The 11905-nt window shown below is 39.5% G+C and overlaps 1 protein-coding gene across 1 annotated transcript in view; it reads left to right on the forward strand.

The window, feature by feature from the left end:
* The window catches only part of LOC124273283 (monocarboxylate transporter 12-like), a 28963-nt gene extending 17941 nt beyond the window's left edge, over nt 1-11022 (forward strand). The window contains exons 2-7 of the mRNA XM_046708520.1: nt 466-741; nt 2264-2407; nt 7027-7170; nt 8116-8416; nt 8502-9382; nt 9858-11022. Of these exons, the coding sequence (XP_046564476.1) occupies nt 510-741; nt 2264-2407; nt 7027-7170; nt 8116-8416; nt 8502-9382; nt 9858-10054 (1899 nt within the window). The 5' untranslated portion in view covers nt 466-509 and the 3' untranslated portion in view covers nt 10055-11022. The remainder of the gene's footprint in view (nt 1-465; nt 742-2263; nt 2408-7026; nt 7171-8115; nt 8417-8501; nt 9383-9857) is intronic.
* Nucleotides 11023-11905: the final 883 nt, after the last annotated feature.

Here is an 11905-nt window from a genome sequence, read left to right on the forward strand (position 1 = left end):
CATGCTGTTGAACCCTGGATTGTCTGGTCCAGACTCGATTATTTACAGACCATCACCATATAGCTGGGATATTGTTGAGTGCGGCGTAAAGCTAAACTCACTCATTCAGTGGTGTAAAGGGAACAGTTTGCTGGCTTTGGTGTTTCTCAACAGGTCTGACCTGTCCCACAACAAACTGACAAACAACAAGATTACTAGTCTAAGCAAAATTAAACCAGAAATTCTCTTGTTTATATTGATAGTGAATAGTGATCAGTTGTTTTGGTATCCTATCCATAAACAGTTGTTTGATTGGCATTCTGGAAGTTGGTAAGTGACAAAACATGAAAAAGCCTGATAACAGTGTAAGAATCTACATCTAAACACCACTATGTTCAATAAACAAGAGATTGTTATCCATAAAGATGTATACATATATGCAAATAGATTTTAATTTTTGTTCAAATGTTATTTTTTCCCTTGCAGGCTAAAGGAAACAAATTTCTGCAAATCCTGAACATAATTGAAAAATGGAAACAACCAAATGTGCCAACCCTGACTCTGAGGGAGAGAGACCTGTGACAGACAGGAATTCCAAAATTTCTGATCGATCATGTAACACTGAAGGTGACCAATCGGAGCCTGGCACAGACATTCCAGCTGAACCTGGTTCCTGTCACAATGTATCTTCAGAAGAAGAGGAGGTGACTGATGATTCCGGGATCCCGGTAGACCGGGGCTGGTCATGGATGATTGTAGTAGGTGAGGAAGTCAAAATGTCTAATAAAAGTCATCAAATTATAATTTAAACTATTTAAGTGTCCATTTCATTTTGTGGACGTTTGGTAGCCTAGTGGTTAAACCATTCACCTGTCTCACTGTTTCAAATCATAGCATGTGTGCCATGTGTGAAGCCTGTTTCTGGGTTCCTTTGCCAGGATATGACAGGAATAATATTAGAAAATGCAGCGCTGATTAAAACTATGTACAATGAGCTACATCTATTTCAGACAGTGGAAGTGAACAAACTTGACACTTCAGACATTTAAAAACTATAACCTCTTAAGGAAGGGTGTTTTATGTGTGTCAACTTCTTTATTGTGAGGAACACATTTCGTAGTATATCCTTACTCTCTCTCTCTCTCTCTCTCTGACCCATGAAGATAGGTCTTCAGCAACCCATGCTTGCCACAAAAGGTGACTATGCTTGTCGTCATCGGTTCCCAATTGCCCAGATCGATGCTCATGCTGTTGATCACTGGATTGTCTGGTCCAGACTCGATTATTTACAGACCGAATATTACTGAGTGCTCTCTCTCTCTCTCTCTCTCTCTCTCTCTCTCTCTCTCTCTCTCTCTCTCTCTCTCTCTCTCTCTCTCTCTCTCTCTCTCTCTCTTTCTTTCTCTCTCTCTGTTATACATGTCACTCTCTCTCTTAAACTCAAACCATCATCCAAGTAGTTACAATTACACCACATATTGACAAGAGTAAACACTGCCGTCCCAAAATGTATAACATTTGGAATAAAAATAATCTGATTATGTTATAGATAATTAGTTTCAAATTCTCATGTCATAGATATCAAAATCTCTTCCCAATTTTTGACAACTGACATATTAAAGAGTAAATTTCACCTTTTGCACAGTTCTGATTGTTTGTATGATGGTTTGGTGAGTGTGCTTGTGAAAATTTAATATTTTGACTGATTTTCATTCACCATATTTCTGGAGCATTAAGCATTGTGTACATCAACTTTAAAGGCCTGCTGCTTCAGAGAGAAGGATTTTATTAACACTTCTGCAAATTTGAAAAAAACATGTCCATGTTTTTCAGAAGAGATCAGTGCAATGTCTGCATTTTGTACCTTTAGAAAATATAGTCTACTTACTTTACTGAACCCTGTGTAAAGTGGAAGATTTTGGGGGAATGTTGAAACAGTTCAGCTTTATGTTATGTGTGTGTTGGGTGGGGTGGGGTGGGGTGGGGTTTTTTTACAAATTATTAAATCTTGGATTTTTTTCATTTCATTTAAATTTCACCTCTGAAGACAGTCCAGTCTTGTTTAAGTCTAAAGTAATTTTGTTTTCTCATTTCTGTGTTTTTATTGATCAGTATGGTAAACCACAGATTCAATTCCCCACATGGGTACAATGTGTGAGCCTATTTCTGGTGTTCACTGCTGTGATATTGCTGGAATATTGCTAAGGCTGCGTAAACTAAACTCACTCACTGGAAAACCAACTTTGAAATAGCAACAAATCGTCATACTAAATCGTCATTCCAGGTTGTTTCATCATGCACATATTCTGTGTGGGCGGCATCAAGTCATTCGGCATCTTCTTTGTGGAGCTGGAGGAAAGATTTGAGACGTCATCAAAAGCACTTGGATTTGTACAAGCAGTGGCGAGCACATTGATGTTGGGCCTAGGTGAGACATACTGATGTTTTATGTAAGGCCTAGGTGAGAAAATGGATGTTTTTTATAAGGCCAAGGTGAGATATACTGATGTTTATGTAAGGCCAAGGTGAGAAAATGGATGTTTTTTATAAGGCCAAGGTGAGACATACTGATGTTTTATGTAAGGCCAAGGTGAGAAAATGGATGTTTTTTATAAGGCCAAGGTGAGACATACTGATGTTTTATGTAAGGCCAAGGTGAGACATACTGATGTTTTATGTAAGGCCAAGTTGAGACATACTGATGTTTTATGTAAGGCCAAGGTGAGACATACTGATGTTTTATGTAAGACTAAGGTGAGACATACTGATGTTTTATGTAAGGCCAAGGTGAGACATACTGATGTTTTATGTAAGGCCAAGGTGAGACATACTGATGTTTTATGTAAGGCCAAGGTGAGACATACTGATGTTTTATGTAAGGCCAAGGTGAGACATACTGATGTTTTATGTAATGCCAAGGTGGTGAGACATACTGATGTTTTATGTAAGGCCAAGGTGAGACATACTGATGTTTTATGTAAGGCCAAGGTGAGACATACTGATGTTTTATGTAAGGCCAAGGTGAGACATACTGATGTTTTATGTAAGGCCAAGGTGAGACATACTGATGTTTTATGTAAGGCCAAGTTGAGACATACTGATGTTTTATGTAAGGCCAAGGTGAGACATACTGATGTTTTATGTAAGACTAAGGTGAGACATACTGATGTTTTATGTAAGACCAAGGTGAGACATACTGATGTTTTATGTTTGAGAAAATATGTAAGGCCAAGGTGAGACATACTGATGTTTTATGTAAGGTCTAGGTGAGACATACTGATGTTTTATGTAAGGCCAAGGTGAGACATACTGATGTTTTATGTAAGGCCAAGGTGAGACATACTGATGTTTTATGTCAGGCCAAGGTGAGACATACTGATGTTTTATGTAAGGCCAAGGTGAGACATACTGATGTTTTATGTAAGGCCAAGGTGAGACATACTGATGTTTTATGTAAGGCCAAGGTGAGACATACTGATGTTTTATGTAAGGCCAAGGTGAGACATACTGATGTTTTATGTAAGACTAAGGTGAGACATACTGATGTTTTATGTAAGACCAAGGTGAGACATACTGATGTTTTATGTAAGGCCAAGGTGAGACATACTGATGTTTTATGTAAGACTAAGGTGAGACATACTGATGTTTTATGTAAGACCAAGGTGAGACATACTGATGTTTTATGTAAGGCCAAGTTGAGACAAACTGATGTTTTATGTAAGGCCTAGGTGAGACATACTGATGTTTTATGTAAGGCCTAGGTGAGAAAATGGATGTTTTTTATAAGGCCAAGGTGAGATATACTGATGTTTATGTAAGGCCAAGGTGAGAAAATGGATGTTTTTTTATAAGGCCAAGTTGAGACATACTGATGTTTTATGTAAGGCCAAGGTGAGACATACTGATGTTTTATGTAAGGCCAAGGTGAGACATACTGATGTTTTATGTAAGGCCAAGGTGAGACATACTGATGTTTTATGTAAGGCCAAGGTGAGACATACTGATGTTTTATGTAAGGCCAAGGTGAGACATACTGATGTTTTATGTAAGGCCAAGTTGAGACATACTGATGTTTTATGTAAGGCCAAGGTGAGACATACTGATGTTTTATGTAAGGCCAAGGTGAGACATACTGATGTTTTATGTAAGGCCAAGTTGAGACATACTGATGTTTTATGTAAGGCCTAGGTGAGACATACTGATGTTTTATGTAAGGCCAAGGTGAGACATATTGATGTTTTATGTAAGGCCAAGGTGAGACATACTGATGTTTTATGTAAGGCCTAGGTGAGACATACTGATGTTTTATGTAAGGCCAAGGTGAGAAAATGGATGTTTTTTATAAGGCCAAGGTGAGATATACTGATGTTTATGTAAGGCCAAGGTGAGAAAATTGATGTTTTTTATAAGGCCAAGGTGAGATAAACTTACTCAGGTGACATATTAGTGTAATAAAATAGAACAGATTATTATCTAATGTTTGTGATGCAAATAAAAGATTTATACTTGGTACCACATTTAATGTTTAACAGCTCTATTGCAATAGACACATGAAATATATCCTAACCGGTTTGTAAACACTAAATGAAATATATAGTAGTACTTTTAAAGGGCCACTGATCCAGAGCGATTAATTTTTCTCGCCAGCAGTCTAATTACGAAACCTAGCTGCAAACTGGTCAGCCCCTGCTCCCTCGACCGTGACAGACACAGAGACTGGGCTACTGTCCACCTTGGCAGAATTTCTTCAACCTAATCAGTGGGACATTAGGAAGGGTGGATGCCCATCAGATGTCGTTATTTGAAACTATCCCCGGCAGTTCTTGTCTGATTGTAATAAAGTATCCCAGCAGTGTAGGCTTTTTCAGATTTTCAAATGTTTGGATGGTATAGTGACTGATCCAATTTGATCCTATTTCTGTGTTTTTTACCTCAATATTTACTCATGCAAAAATATGATGTCTATTACGTATGCTATGATATCAAAAACACACATTTGATATATTTGAATCCATAGACTAAACAACCCCTTTGCCATTGCAAAATAAATCTAAAATTTTACTTAGGTACATACTTAGGTATATACAGTTTTTAACTAAGTACACAGCAAATGCTGATATATATTTCTTATGTAACAATGAAGTTCCGTTCGTATCCTCAAAACAGTGTCGGCCCATAAGTTGTTTTTTCAGGCAATCAAACTTGCAATACAGTGATTACTACTCTCTTGCTGTAACCCTTGCTTGGTGGTAAACCTACACATGTTATTTGTCATCATTCACTTGATGGTCAGGTAATGAATTTATAACAGGTATAATTAGTGATAACACCACTCAGATTACCCGACAAAGGTTCCCATTTGGCATTTCTTGTGTCTGGAGTAAATACTCATCATTATAAATTTAGGTCTGATGTGGCAAATGTATTACATCTTATGTAATATGCGCATGGAAGTGCAGTAAGAGGAATTATCAGCTGAGTAACAGAACAAATATCGATCAAAGGATTAACAGATAACACGCTGATTGATTAATTGCTTTTATCCTGCTCAGCGGATTTGTCAAAAGGTAGTGTTTATGTATGTAGATTTACTAATCTATACTGAATACACCCTGTCGTAAAGTGCCTGTGTAAACACAATGCCCTTCCTTCAAAGGATTAACCGCCAATACATTGATTGATTGCTCATTATTGGCTAACTAAATTACATTTTTAAAGAATGGCGGACATCATGCAATTAGTTGCCAGGTGTGCTATCTTGGGTGACCAATGAGACTATACACCAATGTGAAAAACCTGAAACGATAGATCACTTTTTCGCATATTAGACTGTTGAAAGACACATGACTTGGAACAGGATACTTTGTCAGCTGCAGATGAATGGCATCTCATTCCTTTATGTGGATATTGATGGATACATTCCCCGAACAAGGTAATAGCCTGACATTTAAGGCTGTGAAATATAACTGGTTTACCAGTATTTACCGGTTCAGTCATGAAAACGATACGTATTGCGATACGCTGATTGAAAACCGGTATTTTAATATGCATTAGGAAAACTTTGTAACACTCGAAAATCTTCGGATATTTCCGTTTTTCACACCGGAAGTCTTGGGATTGTTGTAAAATGGTGACACCCAACAACGAACAAATACTAGGACAAAGGTTTAAGCATGGCAGCATTTGGGTTGAAAAAGTTCATGGTTTTTAGTTTGTCATGATTAAAAGTTGTTATTAAAGCTTAATCAAGCATATTGAATTTGTTGTGTTATTTCACATCGCAATATGAAAATTCTCTGCAATACCCACCCCTACTGATATTGTTGCTATAACTTTAGTCTGTTTTAATTTTAATATTTGCATTTTGTTTTTATTTATTTGTTACAGCATTCAACAGAATCATTTTTTTCGCCCTGAAGTGTAATGAGACAGACAACATACACTAGGTTGCACTTAGGGCGTGTGTGTGAAATATGATACACGTTGGCAATCTATAAAATGTCTATATATTACAATCATGTTATAAATTCACTAAGTATAAGCAGATCGAGTGCATTTTATTAAGTTTCAAAATGCATACAAATATGATAGTAAACTAATTAGGATTGTAAGACAAAATATAAAGACGTACATTGACTTTGTTATTTCAGTCCTGGTGGATGGTTAAACTTAAAATGTTTTCATTTATTATGAAAATAATGCCATTTAGTTCAACATTCAGATTGACTAATAGTGAACCCAAGCTCACTATTCTCCCAAAGAAACCAAATTATTCATCAAGTCTACATAATTTTACAAAATCAACATAAGATTATCGAGTAAAAAACATTTCATCTTTGTTGATCAGTCTATACTTATACTATCAATTGCGCATGAGGGTGGCGCAGCAGAGGTAACGAACCAGTCATGAATTCTGGGATATCATCCGGGTACTCATTGGAGAAAAACAATAACAAAAGCAACAACCAGTCCACGGAAATTGCTCTGTATCAGTGTCCCTTGAACCCTAGTATTTCGTCTCCTGACGTACCTGCTATGTCTCTTCAGGTCCTGTCTCTAATGCACTGAGTGTGCGCTTCACGTGCCGGACGGTTGTCATCATTGGTGGATTGTTGATTGGGACTGGCTTCATCGGCACTGCCTTCATCCCTACCTTCCCCTGGCTCTACGTCACATATGGACTAATGGCAGGTAATAACACATACTGTGCTATATACACTTGATACACATGTGTTGTATCAGCTTATATTCTATGCTAACAAGTAATACATATACACATGTGTGTAGGGGGGGGGTCAAAAACTAAACTCTGAAATACTTTTTCTTCAATTCTTCTCTGGTGTACATAGTATAGCTTTCAACAAGTACTTCACTGCACTTTAACTAGATAAAATGAAGAGATCAAATGAAGAGGACTATAAAAAAAAAATTCTTGAAGTACAGTAACACTATTTTATAAATGTGTAATGTAACATTAAATGGCTGTATTGCGTAATTATTTATTGTAATGGGGATGTTGACAGTAACTTCTGTGAGATATAACCCTCTTATTGCATAACTACTGTTAAATGTCACTACTGGTAACTCATCTAGGGTATAACACTCATATTGCATAGATGTGTAATCTTATAGGGATAATGCCATTAAACCGTCTAGGTATTTAAAACTTATACATGTATTGCAGTAATGTTTATTATAACAGGAATAAGAGTAATGTGTGTTCTGGTTTCACCTTTTTTATTTCATTAGTTATCTACATGGAACTACTGGCAAACAAGGATGAGTTGAGCACCGACCTGACAATTGACCTGTATTAGCATGTATGAATGCCGCCCACTGGCGCTTGCCATTGTTAGCGAAGGGGCCCCAGGTTGTCTGCGATCAAGTGTAGTGCGGCTTGCTACACTGACGTGAGAGTCTTATGAGCAAGGCGTGTGCAGCTACGCGTGGAATCAATTTCATCGTCATGCAATGCACGTGCACTAGCCTACATCTGCTCTAACTTTCACAAACCAAATGGGTTTGCTCATTGCCGTGCAGCACCTACTTCTCGTACAGGCGTTCTCTGCGCCGGTCCAACTTATCCTTGTTTGCCAGTATAAATGTAACATGATGCATTGTCTCTCTGTGTTTCAGGCATGGGGTTTGGGTTGAGCTACGCCCCTTGTGTAGTGATGGTGGGGCATCACTTCGTCAAGCGCCGGTCTTTAGCCAATGGCATCTCAGTGGCAGGTAGTGGTGTGGGTCAGTTCGTGCTGCCGAACCTGGTCCGCTACCTGCTGAATGAGTACAGCTACCAAGGATGTATGTTAATTATCGGGGGATTGATGCTCAATGTTTGTGTCTGTGGAGCACTCATGCGGCCATTATCAAGTTACAAGAAAAAGAAGAAAGTGGAGACTTTGAATCAAAAAACAGGACAAGGGGCTTCTGGATAGTTCTTTTGAACAGAAGGACCTCAGTGGAAGTTTAACTGAAAAGAATAGACTCCTTGATAAGAGAGTTGCGCAGTTGACCAATAGTAATCAGGAAATGACAGGGTCAAGTCATTCCTTAGAGTCTGGATCTGCTGACCGCTATTCACGCCACAAGAATCGCCTGATTGACAGCAAAATGCGATTCTTCTCGGAGGATGTTCCTGAATTGCATGGATCCAAGCATTCTCTCGACAGCAAACGACAGCCACCCCAGAGATTTTACTCAGTCGAGGAGGCTGCCCCTCCTTCTCCAGTGCGTCATCGCCGATTGCGACATTTATCAGAGACCAAAAGCGAAACATCGCTATTTGCCAGCACAGGTGATCTTGTGATTGCTTCATTACAAAATATACCAGGATCAGTGGTAGAAATCGTTGAAACTGAAGAACCTGTGTCAAAATATCGCTGTTGTGATCTGTGTCGTGTGTCTGAAGCCAAATCAAAATCAAGTGTGCCACTGTTTGACTGGCAACTTCTTGTGAATCCAGTCTTCCTGGTGTATTTATGCTCGGTTTTAATAGCCAATTTCGGTTATCCGAATGTTTTCATCATGCTAGCATCATACTGTGAAGAGTTACATCTTGACAAAGACACGGCAGCCTTGTTGTTTTCATTAATTGGATTATCCGACTTGTGTGGACGATTATTTTTTGGTTGGTTTTCCGACCTGAAATTTTTTCCAAGAAGGTATGGATTTCTTGGAACCATGGCGATCAGTGGCATACTGTCAATATTGTTACCACTTATAAAATATTATGAAATGTTAGTATTCTATTGCTGCACGTATGGCTTCTTCGCTGGATCATACATAGCCCTTATAGCAGTGGTACTTGTGGATTGTTTAGGGATTGAAAAACTGTCCAGTGCTTTTGGATTCACGACGCTGTCGATGTCTATATCCCTGCTGATTGGGCCTCCAATAGTTGGTAAGTTTCACAACAAAAATGTCATCATTAAAATCTTGATATATGCCTTTGTGATTGGCCATCCACTGTATATACCGATAATTGTTTTGCTGGCTGCATGTTACGATTTTGGTATCTTTTGGCAATTTTGCAGTTACTATGGTAATTTAGGATAACATTAGAAATTGAAAACACTGAAAATTTTACAGTTCTGATATAATTGAAAGTAATCAATTCAACTAGACATTCGGTTCAACATATCATACTTTAAACACCAGTGGTTGACTGTAGCAGTCTGAGACTATAGCCGTTAGTCTGAAGCCGAGTCTAGTAAAATATGTGCTGGTCAGCAGGATACTAGTATATGTGTGTAGAGCCTATAAACTGAAATTTAATTGGACTGAAATGAAATACCCAAAAGAATTGAGTAGACTCAAAATTATCTAAAATTACTAAGTTACCTTTTATAGCAGAGAGAAATTTGTTTCTGTTTCAGGTGGTATACGAGACCAGAATCAGTCTTGGGACCTATCGTTCGTATTCTCCGGTATTTCAGGGATTCTGGGAGCATGCATCGTACTCCTTGAACCCCTGGCTCAGAGGAGGTTGAAAGCAGTAGAGAAAAGGAAATTTGACAAAGAACTTGAGCTTGAAGCTGTGAAAACAGAAGAAACCTTGTTAGAGAAAAGTTGATGTTGGCTTGAGTTGATTAGGATAGAAGGGTTTATTTTGGACAGATGTTTATGTAGTATTTTCAACATAGGACTTAATTTTTAACTCACCTTTCCTCATGGTAGTGTGCATATTACCTTTGCTCATCCGATACAAAGATTGGAAACGTGATCTATAAGTATCCTTGTTGAATGCTATCATGAAACTGGTGACGTGTCGATCACCTGCACGGGATGCTCGGCGTTCTCCCAAGCGCGCAACAGAGTGTGACGCTCAGCGTTCTTTACCTAGACGTTCCCCTCGGCGCTCCCGTTCTCCCAGGCGCTCTCCTGTACGGGATGTTCGGCGCTCCTCGCCTCGTCATTCCCCTCGGTGTTCAACTAGGCGCTCTCCTCGGGGTTCACCACGGCGCTCACCTCAGCTTTCACCTCGGAGACAACTTTCACCTCTTCATTGGCGTTCGCGTTCCCGATCACCTTTGTTTAGGTCCCGGGATTCCTCGTCTCTTGTGTCGGAGGCTCAGTTTGTTCCAGATTACGAGGAAGAAGACAACCAGGGTCTGACTCATTTGGGCATGGAGAGTGTTTACGCCTGGATAGCTGACAGACTTGTCACTTGCCCGTCTCCAGGGTTGGATATTCCTCGTGCTACCTCCATTTGAGATGAACCAGAGCTCCTTCTGCCACCGCATCCCATGGTTGCTGATGCCATTGCTTCACTTGATGAGGATTTCCAAAAGTTATCTCTCAATCCTTCCATCAAGCCTGCTAAACATCGCCGTCAGGATTACAAGGTGCATTCTTTTCACTTTGTGGATTTTGGCGCTACACAAGATGAAGCGGCCAAACGATTGTTGGATGCTTCTCAAGCTCAGTACAAGGTCCCAGATGCCAAGTTGTTCGCGATTGATACAGAACTCTGTTGAACCTTGAAGCCCGGAATTACTGGCCATGCTGAAAGCTTTATCAGAAGTCGAAGTTCCGCCCTCCAGCTTGGGATCTGAAAGTGGTTTTACAACACCTTCGTGGACGTCCTTATGAGCCTTTGTCTGTGGCCTCCTACAAGGACAATATAGAACAAACTTTATGGATAACAACTTCTTTTTATTTGTGAGTGCGACGTTTCGATACAGATTCTTGTACCGTTGTCAAGCATAATGGAACATGAAGAAGGGGGAAGTGTATATATACTGGATGTAACAATGTAACAAAGAAAACAACATAATTAACATAATTGGCTAGGCAGAAAGCTGATGAAGCCAGAGAGAAGACAAAGGACAGGCGTGGAAGCCAATGATGTACAAATAATAATGAGATGTTTATACAGCAGAGTTTATACAGTAGATTGGGCTTGGTGGATGAGTGCATCATAAGTGGGATGGAATGAAGTATCCTTGGTCTCGGGTTGATGGTGGGCTTTGGCATTTGATGTGGATGGCTTCGTGAGCTTGCGCTTTAGTGAAGTCTGTTTGTTTGTTAGAGAGAATGGTGATGTCAGACCACTCTATTTGATGATTGGGGCTTGCTTTGATGTGGTCGAAATGGCTGATTTGCTGTCGGAATTGGTAACAGAGGTCTGATGTTCTTTCACTTTCGGGTGTTGATGGGTCGGGAAGTTTAAGCACCTATGTAGCTCTGCCCACAATCACAGTTTATTTTGTAGATGACACATTTTGGGTTGTTGTTCTTTACGGTGGCGGGTTTTCTTCCATTGGCGTGGAGAATGTTGTTAAGGTTGGAGGACGCGTAGAAGGTGGTATCTATGCAAGCTTGTTGTTTTAGGAGGCGGCTGATTTGATGTGACGGTTTGCCAATGTAGGGGATGGATATCTTGATGGGGGCTGAATCTGGTTTGGGTCTTTTGGTAGGAGAT

This window comes from Haliotis rubra, unplaced genomic scaffold (assembly GCF_003918875.1).
Source record: "Haliotis rubra isolate DU_JTF1 unplaced genomic scaffold, ASM391887v1 Scf179, whole genome shotgun sequence".
Taxonomy (NCBI): domain Eukaryota; kingdom Metazoa; phylum Mollusca; class Gastropoda; order Lepetellida; family Haliotidae; genus Haliotis; species Haliotis rubra.